Below are 15,765 nucleotides of genomic sequence, written 5' to 3'. Positions count from 1 at the left end.
AGCGTTGGTGATGGATCCATTCTGGAGAACGTCCCTAGCAAGCCCCTAACTGCTCCTCAGGCTGCGGGAATAGGTGAGCCCGGTGCCCACCTCACCTTTGTGACCGCAGGGATGGCATGCAGCCCTTGCTTTCCAGCCGGAGCAACCAAACCCAGTGCCAATTCCTGAGCCGTGCGGCACCGTGTCCCCACTGGACAGAGCACCTACGATACCAAGGGAGAGGGGGGAAGCCCTGCTCCACTCTGCAGGAGCGGTCCTTCCCCAAGGGTCCCGCAGCCCACCACACACCACGGGGCACCCTGGGCACCTCCGCCAGGACTCTCCTGGAGCCAGCGCAGTGCTATGGACATCCCTTCTGCGGGCTATGACATCATTATTGCTGACAATGACGTGGAAGGGCCGAGAATTTTTCTCTCTGTGGGGTAGCAGCGTCACCCCTGGAAGCAGCGGACGCTTTTCATTAGCCTGAGCCCCTCGCTGCGGGCGAGCACCCCCAGCGCCCGAGCCCCACAGCACGCGTCGCGCCCCGACAGCGCTGCTGCCGCCCGCCTGACACTACGTCACACAACGTCACACGTCCCCGTGACGCACCCCCGCGCCGGGGTACCACGCCCCCCCCCCCCCCCTTGCTTCAGGCACGCACGCGCGCTCCCAACTCCTCCCCCCCTCCCCCGCCCCCAAGTCGGCTGCATTGGCACGCGGAGATGTCGCTCCCCGCGCTGGTAGGTCGCCTGCGCTGCCAATCGGTTCCCGGGGCGGGGCGAGGGTGGGAGGCCTGTCCAATCGCCTGGTGGCGGGCGGAGCGGCGGGCCGGAGCGGCCGGGAGCAGGTAGGGGGGCGGCCGGGGCTGCTCCGGGTCCGGCGTTCGCCTCGGGGGCCGCGGCCTAGCGAGGGGCCGGGGGCCAGGCCAGCTCCGTGCCGTGCCGTGCCGTGCCGGCGAAGGGGTGTCGCGGCGCGGCCCTGCGCAGGCCTGTGCCCTGCAGCGCCCCGAGGGTCCCGCACCGGCCTTCCTGCGGCGAGCGGCGGCCTCGGGCCGTGGCAATGCGCGGTGCCGGCTCCCGAGGCAGGGCCCGGCGCGGCTCGGCTCGGCTCGGGGGCTCGGCCCTGGCCGGCCGGGACTGGCCACGGGCTCGGCTGGGGGTGTGGAGGTGCCTTCGTCCGGCGCGGGGCCCCTGTGCGGCCGCCGCCGCCGCGCCCGAGGTGGGCAGCGAGGGCGGTGCTGAGCTCTGTGCTGCCCGGCCCTCCCGGGCTGCCCGCCGCCGCCCCCCCGAGAGGGCAGGGCCAGGCTGCCTCTCGGGAAAGAAGGTGAGGCGCTGGGGGCCAGGTGGGTGACTTCTGCTCTGCCTCCTCAGCGGGGGCCATGGCCGCGCCCTGGGAAGACGTCCTGCGGAACGAGGCGGCCATCCAGGAGGCAGCGGCGGTGGCCGTGGACGCGGCGCTCCTGGAAGGTGTGCTGATGCGGACCGAGTGGGAGCCCAACGCGTCGGATGTAAGTGCCAGAGCGGAGTCACGGGACGTGTTCGATCCTGGCCGGGGTGTGAGTCAGCAAAGCGAGAGGAGCGCGGGGAGGAGCCGGCTGCCATCCCTGGGTTTGCTGCGCCCTGGTCAGCGCGCACTGCTTTGCGGCGAGCAGCCGGCTGCCTGGCTGAAGCGCGGTTGAAGCATGACCGACCTGGGGGCTATAGCTCGCACCCCATCCTGCTCGTGACTGCGTCTCCTCTAGAGACTGCCCTGTGATACAGTTCCCCCTTTCCGAGGAGAGGGATAGATCTGGAAAGGTTTGGGAAATTGCCAGGAGCCCTGCGTGTGTGTGGTGGTGGGCGTTCATCCCTCTCCCAGCTTCTCAACACCCATACGATCCTTTGAACCAGGGGAGCATCTCTTGGAGGGGCCTCTCTGTTTGGCCTGCTCTCGGCTACAAGTCGACCTTCCCCCCATACGTGGGACGAGGCAATGGGGATGGGGGTGGCTGATGCGTGGGATTACCTCTGGTGAATTTGTGGCAGCTGGCTGGGGCAGGGGTGCTGATGGGGGGCTCAGCCTGTTGGAGGGGGTTACTGTGAGGGATCTCAGAGGAAGAAGTACCCCTGTGCAAGAGGGGTGGGACACCATCGGGGACGGGTCCCCAAGGAGCCTGGGGGCAAGCAGGAAGCTGTGCTGGGAGCTGGCAGAGGTATGAGAAGGGAGGTCTCCACCATGGGGTCTGCTCCTTGATGTCAACGCCATGGTCAGGTCAGGGGTCTGAGGGAACCTCGAAGGGTGAGAGGAAGAGGGAGGCTGGGAGGAGAGGCCAAACACACTGCCAGTGCCCCTTGTCTCATGCAAAAATCAAGGTGAATTGGGAACTTCTTTCTGGTGTAATGTTTTGTCTTTGAGGGTGGCCCTGTGCCTGAGCTGTGGGGTGAACCAGGAGTCCAGAGTCACCCCTGGGACTTAGTGAGCAGGGATCAAAGGAAGCAACTCTGATGACCAAAACCCAGGACTGGCAAATTCACCTTTTCTCTGAAACTGAGGTGTTCTGGAGACAGTGCTCTCCAGTAAAGGTGGAAACAAAGCATCCTTCAGAGGGAATCACTCAGCCCAGCTTGAGCTCTGGAGCACCTGCTTCTGCCTCTGCAGTGCCCTGTGGACAGCTTGTAAAGCAAAGCCCTCAAAAGTCAGGGGTCAGCAGGGTTGAGGCCATGTGTCTGTTCAGGGTGCGCTGAGGACGGCTGGGGGTGACTTCAGCCTTCAGACAAGCAGAGGAAGCACCTCTTTAGCCCAACCTAACCTGCATAGACCTGACTGCTCTGCTGCTGCATCCTTGTTTGCAGGTGGTGAATTATGCTCCTTTCACACTGCTTCCGTCTGCAGTACCAAGTGCCCTGTTTGAACAAGCATACGCTGTTCAGCAAGATTTTAACCTGCTGGTGGATGCTATTAGTCAAAACAAAGAATTCCTGGAGCATACTCTGGCCAGGTAATGTTCTTGCATGTTGCATTTTAATGAAATATTTTAAATGCTAAGCATTTATCATCTTTCAGGCATTCCTACCTTCCATCTGCTCATGTCCTTCAAGCTGAGGCGGGCACTTCTGTCCTCTGCAGAAGTTGTCTCCTTTGCTATGTTATTTCTCCTAAGATTAATTTCCATCAAGTCTTGGTGTTTTGGGGTCTCCTTGGGCCTCAGAAGATGGGATATCTGGCCAAGAGTTGACTCCCTGCAATGATCTTAAATTTTGCCAGTGTTTGAAGCTTGTGAATTCTTATTTGTGAGTTTGTTGGCTCCTGTGCCTTAAATACAAATTGCTGGAGGCTTCTTTGAGTCCTAGATTTAGTAGTCTGTTTTGGTCTTGTTTTGTATCTGCCTGTGGCTGTCTGATAACCACCAGCTCTGCTGCCTGCCTGCAGTTATGAAGAGGTGTTTGTTCCTTCCCCCTACTGCTGATCAGTCACCCTGTGTCCCCTGCTTTCCCAGCCATGCTGGGGAGGTGACCTGCAAGCTCTGGGTGCTGGAGGACTGCTCAGCTCTGGCTCGTGAACTCTGCTGGATTTACCTGTGGCTGTTGCCCTGTGCTGGAGCGACCATCCCTGACTGTGGCCCCCATAGTCTGTAGCGCTGATGCTTCCATAAAACCCATTTCCCTTCCTGCTGCCTGTCTGTGCAGGTGCTGCTGGCTCACTGGCACTGGGACAGAGCAAAGTAGACTATTTTCCAGTGTCCTTCTTGTTTTGCTAAAGCCTGACCCCTCGGAGCTGCTTTAAGGCCTGCGCCTGCTCCATAGCTGGCTGCAACCAGAGCTTGTGGCTGGGGACATGTTTATACTTGTGGTTAAAGAACGCAACGCCTGGGGGTTGCATGCACTCAGATGCCTGCCCTGTGCCAACTCCCGCTCAGTGTCTCGGGGCAGCTCCTTGGACGTGCTGCTCACAATGCGCTCAGGGATTTGGGACCCTGAAGAAAAGCTGGACCTGCTCTCGTGTGGCCACTGGAGCACTTGGCACCACAGCGTGCAGGATTTGGAGCTCAACAGGACAGGGGGAATTTGATGAAGCTCCTGGAGCTTGTTGTATGAACTCTGTGTGCAGGCACAGAGACTTCTGATTTCTTTCCTGTTTCTGCAGAATTCTGCATTTCTTTGCTTTTGCTTGTCCCATCTCTCTGCGTTGCAAATGAAAGTCACCTCTTACAGCGGCACTTTTCGTAGAATGGCTGTGCCGAGCAAACTAGATTTGCATTATGGTTGTGAACTGTGGCCCTTGATGAAGAGTGCATTCATGGTGAGATGCTTAACAGTGCTGTAGGACTTGATCTAACTACAGCCCGGCCATTTGTGGTGGAGAATGTCATAGAATCATAGAATGGTTTGGGTTGGAAGGGACCCTAAAGGCCATCTAGTTCCAACCGCCCTGCCGTGGGCAGGGACATCTTCCACTAGACCAGGTTGCTCCAAGCCCCATCCAACCTGGCCTTGAACACTTCCAGGGATGGGGCATCCACAACCTCTCGGGTCAACCTGCTCCAGTGTCTCGCCATCCTCACAGTAAAGAACTTCTTCCTCACATCTAATCTAAGTCTACCCTCTTTCAGTTTAAAACTGTCCATGCTAAGGTTTTTTTCTAGAGAGCAATTAATTTTCTTGTTCCCTTGTGATGGTGTAAGGGGGCTGATCTGGTCTTTCTTTCTTTCTAGCACCATCAAGGTAGATGACTTCACAGCTCAACTCTTCAGAATCCACATGCAAGTTTTGGAGGAAGGCTTGGCTCAGGTACCTGGGCAGGACACCCCAGCTGTCAACAGCCGTGCCCGTTTGCATTGTGGTGGGATTGCCTGGTCTCTGTCTGCAAGCTTGCTGCTGTGGGCTTTGAACTGTCCTGTAGTCAGGCCGGTCACTCTCTGTGCTACGGTGTCTTGGTTACAGCCTGTGAGCTCAGGACCTTGCCCTGTTTGACAGTCATGCCCTTTGGTTAGTGATCCTGGAGACAGTCAGGCGAGGAGGATTTAACATCGTTTGTCTTTGTCCTCTGGGAGTCGGGAGAGCGCAAGGATGTGTGCCATGTTGGGACCTGTGCCAGACAGGCTGTCCGTGCAGAAGCTCCTTTACTCTCACTAGTGTCGTTAACTCTTCTGGAGTACTGAGGAGGGCTGTGCGCCCTGAGCAAGGGCCAAAGCACTCACAGGCATGTCTTGCAGAGGTTTTTATCAAAATGACAATGACAGGATCTGCCCCAGGAGGATTCTGAAGTGAGATCATCAAAGGGATTTGCAGTTAAAGGCAACAGGAGAACCCGCTTCACCTTCCCTCTGTTTCAGTCTGTGTTTTTAGGCATAAACCGCTCTGATTACATGTTTGACTGTGGGGTGGATGGGACGCCCGCTCTGAAGCAGATAGAAATAAACACCATTGCTGCCAGCTTTGGAGGCCTCACCTCCCGCACTGCAGCGGTCCACGGGTAAGGGAGCATCTCTGGCTCATGCTGCCTGGCGCTGCAGCAGCTGCACCACATGGCCTGCTGCACTCCGTGTCTTTGCGTGTGCTTCAAACTCCCTCTCCCTAGGTCTGGTCAGGGCATTTACAACTTTTTTTTGTTCCATAGGCGGGTGTTGAAAGTGCTGGGAAAGTCTGAGGAGGCATCGCGCCTGCTGCCCAACAACCCATCAAAAGGGCTTGCCTTGGGTATTGCGAAAGCCTGGGAGCTCTACGGTTCCCAAAGGTAAGGACAGAGGAAGTGCTGGAGGCTGGGTTATCTTGTCTCCCCTGGGGATGCATGTGTTAAGTTTTGAAATTGTGCTTTCTGAAAGATGCCTGTTTGCAAGACAAGCTGCTCTTGAAAAGCCTGTGGCACCCTGGGCAGAGCAATGTGGTTGTCTTAGCGCACAAGGCTGCTGTGTCACAAAGGCAGAGAGGTGCAGAGGGACCCTGGAGAAGTTGTGTGGTTTAACAACGCTGCGCAGAGCTTGCTTTTCCTCCTGCCCTTGTGCTTGTGCCTCACACTGGTTTGGTAATTATGCAGGATCGGTACTGCTCACCATTTGCATGCTGACCCTTAGAAACACTGGAGAAAACGAGCAGGAGCAGTGCAGGAAGCCTGAATCGCAGAGATCAAAAGTTAGTGGTCCTGGGTGCATGTGGAGTGATTCTGGGTTTAATGATGTCCTTGGTATCTCTTCCAGTGCTGTGGTGATGTTTCTAGTGGAAGAAGTCCAGAGGAACATTTTTGATCAGCGATGTGTAGAAAATGAGCTTTGGAACAGGTAAAGGTTGAATTTTCCTGGGATGGGAAAGAAAGGAGATGGTAGTTTTGGAAAAGGGAAGCAGAGCGAACTGCTGCTAGATCACAGTCTTTACCTCAAGGCAGCTTGTGGGGCATCTCCAGGCTCTCCAGCAGGCACAGCGTGTTGGTGGGAGCATAGGAGCAGCCCAGGGAAAGATGGAGGTGTGCAGAATCCATTTGCTTTTTACTTTGTCACCTACTCAAGGATAAAGTAAAAATACTTTATCGTTTCTGGGACTGTGAGAGGTTATGTCTTGGTATGTAACAGGGCAGCCTTTATCTTGGACTTCTCTGGGGTCTGTTATGCAGCTCTCTTCAGTGTTCCTTTGGTGGCCTCCTGCCTAGCCTCAGCACCCACCTTCGTCTTCTCACCAGCCTCCCAAAGCCTGTCACCAGCTCTTTGCTGGAAATACCAGCAGCCATCAAAGCCTCTGGTCTCCAGGGCTGATTCCTTGCTGATTTTGTGCCTGTGTAGTCCTCAGAACTGCACCAGTGGTAGCTTTTCTGTGGGCCACGTCTCTTAGGCAGGACAATAAGGAGCAGAGCGGGGTTAATGAGGGTCCTGCTTGCTCTCTGACTTGGGATTGGGCACAGGGTATTTAACAAAAGCTAAATTAATGAAGCTTCAAACCCATTGTGAAAGATCTGGGCAAAGTAAGCAACGCAGCAGTGGAGTAAAGAACTTGGGAGAAAGAAGTGCTTTGATGAGCTCTAGCCCTGGACCTGTGCTAGAGCAGTGGGAGGTGTATGGCACGGTCTCCAGATCAGCAAGTCCACACTGCCACTGTGTGGAGGGAAGACTATAAAGCTTAAAGGAGATAAAACGTGCAGGAAGTCGCTTGTCTGTCTGCAGCTCTTGGCTTTGAAGCCAACAGTGAGTGAATCTGTTGTGTAGGCATTAAAAAAAAACCAAAATATTGACATCTCTTAGAAACTTAGGAGGTGAAAGGTGAGTATGGAAAAATCCAGAGTGTTTAGGCATGTGTTCTGTTTCCTGCAGTGTTTTGGCAGCCTGGTGACTCTCCTACTCCTCTTCTAACAGGAATATTCGGGTCATCAGGAAGCGCTTCAGAGATGTGTTTGAAAAGGGGTCTCTGGATGATGCCAAGAGGCTGTATATGTGAGTATGAGCCAAGGTGCGCGTTCCTGCCTGTGTGTTGGGCACACAGGGCTGTAAATGGGAATTTTCAAACAGAGCTGGTGGTATGTTTTGAGTGTAAATAGTGACTTTCTGAGAAAGCAGTTCTCTTCCATGCTCCAGGCTGCTGCTTCCCCTTAGAGCTGAAATGATTTTTTTTTCACAGTGGTGAGATTTTGCATACACACATCACTCCCTTACAGCTGGAAACATAATTTCCCTCCTTCAAGCTGCAGCCTTCAGAGCTCTGTGGGATCTTTACTTCCTCCACATACATCTGCTATGAAAAGTCCTGGCTATTTCAGAGGCTTCCACAAAGACATTTCCTGTTTACTGTTCACGTGATGCTCTGCCAGTGGGAGCTGGGCTGGGTTATTAGTGCTACAGGAGGAAGCATTACATGTCTTTATGGTATCTGTTGGTTTTGAATGCACTCAGTGTCTTGCCCACTCCCTGTGGAGGCCAGGACGTGCAGGTCGCAGACTCCAAGTGCTGGTAGTTGGTCCCAAGCGTGAAATTTGTCCTATTTCCAGGGTAATGTGCTTGGAGCTGTACAAGCCTAAAGGAAGATATGGTTTCATGCCAATGTTTTGGGTTTTTTTCTGTAGTTAGGCTAATTTTTCCATGGTTTGACCTTTGGTGCCTCTGCTGTGTTTAATTAGTGAATACATTTGTCATCGCCAGACAGTTAAGGGGAAAGTGTATCCACTGTACTTCCTCCAGAGCATCCTCTCCTCTTATTGATGAATGCCTTTACAATTAATTACACTGCCTGGCTGCCAGCAGTTTCTGTGCTGCTTTCCTTGACTGTGTGCACAGTTTGTGTGGCCAAAGCTTGGGGGTGTGGTGCTACACGTATGCTGACGGCCCTGCCCTGGCAGGATGTTTTGGTGCCTGGGTAGGTTGTTGAGTTGATGTTCTGCCTTGAATTGCCACCAGAGAAGGACCCTGTTCCTTCCCAGCTTCAAGAATCTCCCAGGCCTGGCTCCCGGTGGCAAAAGCTATTAAAAAATTTAGGTTCTTACCGTCCTGCTGGGCTGGGTGCCTGAACTAATTGAGACTTTGGCTAGTCAGGGCGGAGGCCGGGTGTCAGCTCCCTGTGTCTCAGGACAGGGCAAGCCAGCTGGAGCTCAGCAGAGAGGAGCCAGGGCTTGCAGTCCTCAGCTTTCTCTGGCAGAGCCAGCCAAGAGCAGAACAGCCCAGGAGGCCAAAGACAAGGGGCAAATGCTGCAACGTGTTGTCTCCCTGACCCTGTTGCAGCCCCCCGGTCCTGGGGGGTTCAGGCAGAGGTGGGCGAGGACTGGCCTGGTTCTGTGAATGCTTCTGGTTTCTGTTCCAGGGACGGCCAGGAGGTAGCAGTGGTGTACTACAGAGAGGGCTACGTGCCAAAGAACTATGACCAGCAGGTCAGTACTGACTGCTCTTCCTGCCCACGTTGTGGCCTTGCCAGCGAGTTTGAAATGCCCTGTGATCCCAGGGACCTCTGTCCTGTCCTGAGTGGGGTTAGTCCTGTCCAGCGTGGCTGATAGCATCAGGAAGCTGTGACTCCGCAGTGCATGTGGGTGTCCCTGGCACTCATGCAATAAGAAAAATGAGTGGCTTTCTTCTCCAATAACCAGTAATGTGGTGACATCTTACCAAAGCACTGAATTGCTTCTGTACATTGTGTGTTAACACGGGTATTGGCACCTGCTTAAAGGGTTTAGACTTGATTACAGATCACACTCTGTCCTCTGCTAGGACCATTAGGCTGCAGGTAATAATAATACAGACCAGTTCTTACCGTTGTCTGGAGGTGGCAGCACTGGACAAGCTGGGGAGGGGGTGGAGGCAAAGGCAGTGGACTAACCTGGCTGTGCTGTTTCCAGAGGTGGTGGGAAATCCATGTATGTATGTCTGCTTGTCTCTGGAGTGCTATTCTTGGCCCCCATCCCTGCCAGGCAGGGAGGGAGGAGGCAAATCATATGTCAATAACTGAACAGAAAAGAGTATAGAAAACCTACTTTTTTTTTTTTTTTTTTTCTTTTGTCCTGATGGGATGGTTTCTCTCTTTCTGTCTTAGAACTGGGAGGCACGGTTGCTGCTGGAGAGATCAAGGGCAGTGAAGTGCCCTGACATTGCTACCCAACTTGCAGGCACCAAGAAGGTCCAGCAGGAGCTGAGCCGGCCAGGGACGCTGGAGAGATTACTGCCTGGCCGCACCGAGGCTATCGCTCGAATAAGAGCAACGTTTGCTGGACTTTATTCCCTGGACATGGTGAGTGTGAGTGGGGCTGGAGCAGGAATGAACGTGCAGACATGTGTTTGGCCTGTGTGATGTTTCTCTTCGGTTAAGAAGATGAGAGGGCTTTGTTGTGGTCCCTGGGAGACCCTGTTGATCCTGACCCCTGACAGAGGGGTCTGTCAAGGAGCCTCTGCTCCTCCCTGATGCTTTGCTGTTGCCATCCTTTCCTACCAGGGCGAAGAGGGTGACAAGATAGCTGCTACAGCTATCGCTGACCCTGACCGGTTTGTGCTGAAGCCGCAGCGAGAAGGTGGAGGTATGAGTTGGACTGGGTCCATGTGGGTTTTTATTGCGGTTTGTGCTGTATCCAGGAGAGGCAGTAGCTCTGTGATGGTACCTGGTCCTATGCTGAGGGATTAAAAAAAAGGTGGGGTGGGGTAGCTTGTAGCTACTTGTAGCCATGGGGACTAGTTGTGGCTGTAAGGTAGTGCTGCTCCTGGAGGAGCTCCCTAGGCCCCAGAGCTGGGGTGTGGGGAGCCCAGGCAGCATGTGGGGAGGCAAAGGCTGTGTCTCTCTGAGCTGCCAGGGCTGCATAGCTGGGGCCAAGAGCTTCTGCTGTGCTGGGAAGTGTTTGACTTGCTGGTTTTGTTGTCAGGGAACAACCTCTATGGTGAAGAGCTCAGGCAGGTTCTGGAGAAGATCAGAGACAGCCCTGAGAGAACCTCCTACATCTTGATGGATAAGATCAAACCACAGCCAGCAATGAATTACTTGCTGAGGGCTCACAGTCCCCTACAAGTGTCCGAGTGCATCTCAGAGCTCGGTATTTTTGGTGTCTATGTCAGGTGAGAAACGTGCTTGTGTTACAGGGTGGTTACCTGCTCCAGCTCGCACTTGGGTTGGGAGCGTTTTCCCCTCTGTGCTGTCTGAGCACAGCAGCAGGGCAGATGTCTCTGGGGAGGTGGAGGTACAGGTGACAGATGTGACTGTTCAGTCTCTGCCCGTCAGCAGTTCTCTGAGCACTGTGTTCAGACGCTGAACTGCTGCTGTGTACCTGCTGCCAAACGAGTTGTTGAAAAACCATAGAGCTGGTGCTGGCAGTTACTGGTGTAACAAACAGCCATGTGGAACTGGTGTGTCTCATCCTGATTTCTGGGAGCGCTTTTTGGGTTCTGGATGCAGCCACATGCTTTTCTGAAGCCCTGGCGATCTCAGAAATACCTGAAGGCTTAATGCGGTCATGTTCAACCCTAAATAGCTGCTGGTTTTGTTTAAAACACTCACAGGCCCATACAAATGTTTCCATAGCTTATAAATTAAAGTCCTTCTTGTACAATTTTAGAAACAAATGTACTCTGGCAGCATTCAGAACCTGACACTGCCTGTGTGCAGAGCAATCAGACCAAAATGGCCCAGCTGAAAAAGGGCACTGTCGCTGGCAGGCACAAAACAGGCGCAACTGTTGTCTGCAGAGACCTCTGCATTAGCCTCAGGGCTTTTACATGCTGGTTACTTGCCCTGTGCTGTGGCAGGGAACATGAATCAAATTGTCCAAGATGAAATGCCATAAGCTTTCTGCTCTGCAGGTGCTCAGTTGCCCTTTTCTTTGCAGACAGGATAAGGAGATGGTGATGAACAAGGCCGCTGGCCACCTCCTGCGGACGAAGGCAATCGAGCATGCAGACGGTGGGGTAGCAGCTGGGGTAGCAGTGCTGGACAGTCCTTACTTGGTGTGAGGAGGTGATGCTCCATCCTGCCCACCTCACTCTGCTGCCTGAAGAGCTGATCTGCCACAGGGATGTTCTTAGGGTGCGCTTACCAAGGTCTGATGTGTTGGGGACTGTGATGAGGGACTGTGTGGACACAACTGCTCAAATGTCCTGCGTGCCAGCCCCAGCTTCTCCTCTGCAATTCCTCCTGCAGGAAGAAGGGACTCCCTTGCTCTGCCTGCTCAGGGGGCCCTGCCCCACGTGTGTCCCAGCTGTGATCTCTCAGCACTGCATTGGTCTGGGTGTTCCCTTGGGGTCTAGGCTGTGGGCAGGGGTAGGTGCAGCAAAGCTGAAGGGTGAACGTGCCACAACAGGCACTCATGCTGTTCCCAGTTTTGTGCTCCTTGGTGCTGGGTTATTTCTGGAGACACACAACCCCAAAGCTTAGGGAATGGGAGAAGAAAGGTGTATGTGTAAGTAACAGCCTTCATCTGTGGGATTTGTGGCCCAGTGCCTCAGTGCTTTCCAGGTTAAAGAGAGGAGCCTAGCTCCACATGCCCATGGCCCCTCCAGCCCCGATTTCTACTTTTCCCTGTGCCTGAGGATCCTCAGGGTTCCTGCACAAGGGACAGCTGCCCTTGTGTAATTTGCCCAAGGGCCTCTTGCTTGCTTTGTTGGACTGGGTACTCAGCCCAAATAGTGCCTCTGTGCTAGACAAGGCTGCATCTGCTCCTGTTGCCTCCTGCAGCCTTGTTCAACAGATCCCCACGACATGGCACAAGAATCCCTCAATGATGGTGGCAGATCCCAGTGTGATGCTAAATTAGAGCCTTGTGTCACAGCCAGTATGTTGATGAACCCTGAATCCCCAAAGGCTTGTGCCAGTGCATCTCACTGCAAGTCATGCACCGAGCATCTCCCAGCTGGTCTGCTGCAGCATGTACAGCCCAGCCCAAGAGCAGTGTCAGGGAGCCCCAGCCTCAGTAATGGTCCTGCTGGGACATGGGACGGGCCAAGACTGGGGCTGTGGCAAGGAAGCAAAGGAATGTTAGGAGAGGCTGAGTGGGCACAGCTCCAGCTGCCAAGCACTTCACTCTGGGACCAGCACCTGTGGATGGTGAGACATGTCTCCCTCCAGGTTTCATGAATCAGTGGGAACAGTGCAGCAGCAGCAGGACAGAGGAGTGCAGGCTCTTTATCCATGGGCTTTTGCCTCTTCCTTCTCAGCCACGCAGTTCAAGGGGAAACATAAAAGATGTACTTTGCTGGCAGTGCCCTCGTAAAGCGCCCAGGCAGCCTCAGCTCTACCCTTCTAGTGACACCGGAGAGAAGCAGCACAAAACCAGTGTTCCTGAAGAATGAACATGCTGATTGACAGACCTGCACCTTGCTGGGTGTATTGCAGCAGTGCTGTGTCCTTCAGTCATCAGTCTTTCACCTTGGAAACAGTTCAGTTCTATAAGTGTGACTGATTCTACAATTCCTGGGTGGTGGTTTTGTTGGGGGGGGGGTTGATTACCCCCAGCCAGAGATTAAAACATATGCTGTTCTTGTGCAAGTTTTGGCTTGAGACTAGATGGGAATGGGAGGTGGTTGCCTCCTCCCTGGCCAGGCGTACACCTGTGCACGGCCCTTTCATGTACCTTCACACCAGGGATAACTAAAGCCAACCCACCAGTTTCTGCTGTGGTTGCTGTAGGGCTGCACAGCACCATGTTGGAGATGTGTCCTGGCACTTGGCTCCACAGTGCTGGCCCAGCACCACTGGATGGAGAGCTGCTGCGGTGAGGGGTGCCAGGAAGACTCTCTCCAGGAGGAAACGCTCCCAGCCTGGAGCTGTGACTGTGCAGTTTGTTGGAGCACCAAGGGCACAAGGTTAGATGGCAGCTGTGGGGAGCAGGACGAGAGCACTGTAGCAGTGCCCCTGAGCTGCTGGAGGCAGTTGCTGGTGAGGCCTGAGCCCAAGGTGACACGGGGGACCACAGAGTGGAGGCAGAGGCTGGTATCCATTGCTGTGCCTGGGTGAGGACCAGGCCTGGTGTGGAGGCGAGGCAGCTATCAACAGCCCTGAGCTTCCTTGGCTGCTCACAGTGGGTGCTTGTCCATCTCCCTGGCACTGGTCCTGTGCGGGGGGGGTTGATGACAGATGGCTATTGCACTGTTTTGTGTTTTCCATGAGCCTTAGTGGAACAATGTTGGCTGGAGACAAGGGAAAAACTGAAGTACAGGCTCCAGCCCTGGAGCCAGAGCTTCTGCCCTTGCCCCAGTGCAGAGCAGCAGCATGAACTGCGTCACAGCCTGTAAATCCCAGTCCGTGAAAAAGCATCACACTGGCAGTAACCTACCTCTCCACATCCGCAAAAGTGTATCCCAGTTTGGACCTGCCATGCCTGCCCCTACAGCAATGTCTGAGCGCCCCCATCTCCCCCAGGCTCAACAGCAGACAACCCATGCACATGCTCTAAGCCTGTTTCCCTTTTGTTTCCTTGAACTTTATTCCATTTGGGATAAAATTCTGTTTCCAGCCAAAATTACATAGCGGACAAAGAGTAATAGAGGAGAGATAATGTAGGAATCCTTGTCAATAAGGTGGCACCATCCAGTGGTACAGAGCTGTGGGGGACACTGGCACTCAGTGAGGTTATAGATCACAGACAAGTGCTGTGCCAGTGAGAGCAGCAGGTAAGAAGTGAGACTTGGGACTTGGACAACAGAGCACCTGCAACACTTGCCCTGAGCAGCCAGCCTCAGAGGCAGTTGCCTCATCCTTTCTAGCCCAGCCAAAAGTCAGCTCCGTTTGCAGGTGAAGCCTGTACATTGGCACTCGCCAAAACAGCTGTTGCAACAAGTTTTAAAGCCCATTTCTCCTTTGGTTTAAGTGCAAAATCAAACAGTTCACATGCAATTTTCATACAGACATTACAAAGGAGGTATCTCTCCCAGCTCAACCCAGGGCTGGAGTTAAATGTAATTCATTTGAAGAAGAATGGCTTTGGCAGTACCCTTGTGATGCTTAGGCTCTTGGGCTAGAGGTTTTGCGGTTTTTTCCTCTCATCATCATAAAGCTATGTCAGATTTAAGCAAAAGCTAACTTTCCACTTTTTTTTTTTCCTGATGAGAAAACATTATCTAGAACTAACACAGCCCTGCCTGCCTTGGTTTGTTTGCTGTAGCAATGGTTGTGGTGCACTATAACCCAGCGCCTGGTTTGCCTGCAATGGGTAAGGTGCCTCTGCATGGCTTTGTTTCCCCTCCATTCTTTGGAATCAACAGCACCCACTCCTACCCCAGGACACAAAAGGAGCATCCAGCTGCGCAACCTGAGTTCGGCTGTAGCTGGTGGCAGCAGAGCACGTGGAAGGGGTGCTCTGTGGAACATGTCAGACCAAGACTTTTCCTCCAAGACCATACGTGGCTTCTGATCATGTCCATGGCCAGTGAAGGACCCTGGATTGGGAAAACACACCAGCTGGCACCAGGCAGTTAGGAAGTCGCAGATCTTGGTACCAAATTGCTCTAAAAAAACCTGTTTAAAGCACAGAGCTCCCTTGAGCCTTGCCTCACTCCCTTTCAGGCTAGGGGACCTCTGCTAGCAACAGGCTTGGACAGTGGATGCAAGACTAAAACTCAGCTATACAGTTATGATGTGAGAGTTTTTAAGTTCTCCTGCTGCTTGCAGCACTCCCAGTAGAAAAGGAAGCTTAGCTGGCGTGTGAGCAGTGGCAGATGCACCTCCCTTGCCTGCCTGCATTGAGTAACTCCAGCACCACTTCCCCTCCAACCCCCAAAGTTCCTTCCCACAGTGCGCAAGGTGCCAGGGCCCCTCAATTACATAAAATTAATTAACACCCCCCCCCAAAAAAACCCCAAAAAACTCAAGAACGAGGTGCTGAAAAGGGAGGAGGAGAAGTCCCTCTGTGCACAAGGCTGAACCTCAGATGTACAATACTCATCTGGAACACAACGCACACACTCCTCCAATGCATGGACACGCTAGTGAGACACAGCCTCTTCAGAGCCAGCCTTTCCCTCGTTCATAACGTTTGTACATTCAACAGGTGAAGGTTTCCTTTCCAGGGCAGACAGCGGTTATTCAAGGGACCTGCTCATCAGGACACTGCTGCTGCTACAGTTCCGCTCAGCAGGGACACGTCATGCTGCTACTGTTTAGTGTCACATCTGCTGTTGAAAAGATGTTTTATGATGCCCGGGTTTGCCAAAGTGGAGATGTCCCCCAGATCTTGGTCATTTTTGGCAATCTTTCTTAATATCCGTCTGGTAATCTTTCCTGTAATGACAGCCATGAAAGGAAAGCAGGAGTCAGGATCTCTTCAGCATCCTTAGCAGGAGTGGGGAGTGCCCAGACCTGAGGCATCCTGCTTGCCCTGAGGTTGCTGCCCCCCTGAATTTGAGTGGCCCTGGACAAGCAATTTAGGGCT

The 15,765-nt window shown here is 53.7% G+C and overlaps 2 protein-coding genes across 3 annotated transcripts in view; one reads left to right on the top strand and one right to left on the bottom strand.

The window, feature by feature from the left end:
• The first annotated feature begins 774 nt into the window (after positions 1-774).
• On the top strand, positions 775-12,884 carry GSS (glutathione synthetase). Its single transcript, XM_030007942.1, has 13 exons — positions 775-829; positions 1,353-1,489; positions 2,814-2,959; positions 4,673-4,748; positions 5,294-5,433; positions 5,578-5,694; positions 6,155-6,235; positions 7,298-7,375; positions 8,733-8,799; positions 9,456-9,650; positions 9,852-9,933; positions 10,273-10,462; positions 11,230-12,884. Exons 2-13 carry the CDS (start codon positions 1,361-1,363, stop codon positions 11,351-11,353), a joined length of 1,425 nt encoding a protein of 474 aa, XP_029863802.1. The 5' UTR covers positions 775-829; positions 1,353-1,360; the 3' UTR covers positions 11,354-12,884.
• A 912-nt stretch (positions 12,885-13,796) lies between these two features.
• The window catches only part of ACSS2 (acyl-CoA synthetase short chain family member 2), a 34,495-nt gene continuing 32,526 nt past the window's right edge, over positions 13,797-15,765 (bottom strand). For both annotated transcript variants that reach the window (XM_030007939.2, XM_030007940.2), the window contains one exon: positions 13,797-15,614. In XM_030007939.2, the coding sequence (XP_029863799.1) occupies positions 15,487-15,614 (128 nt within the window). In that variant the 3' untranslated portion in view covers positions 13,797-15,486. The remainder of the gene's footprint in view (positions 15,615-15,765) is intronic.

Source organism: Aquila chrysaetos, chromosome 3 (assembly GCF_900496995.4).
Source record: "Aquila chrysaetos chrysaetos chromosome 3, bAquChr1.4, whole genome shotgun sequence".
NCBI classification, from domain to species: Eukaryota; Metazoa; Chordata; class Aves; order Accipitriformes; family Accipitridae; genus Aquila; species Aquila chrysaetos.
This window is presented reverse-complemented; position numbering and strand designations above follow the sequence as displayed.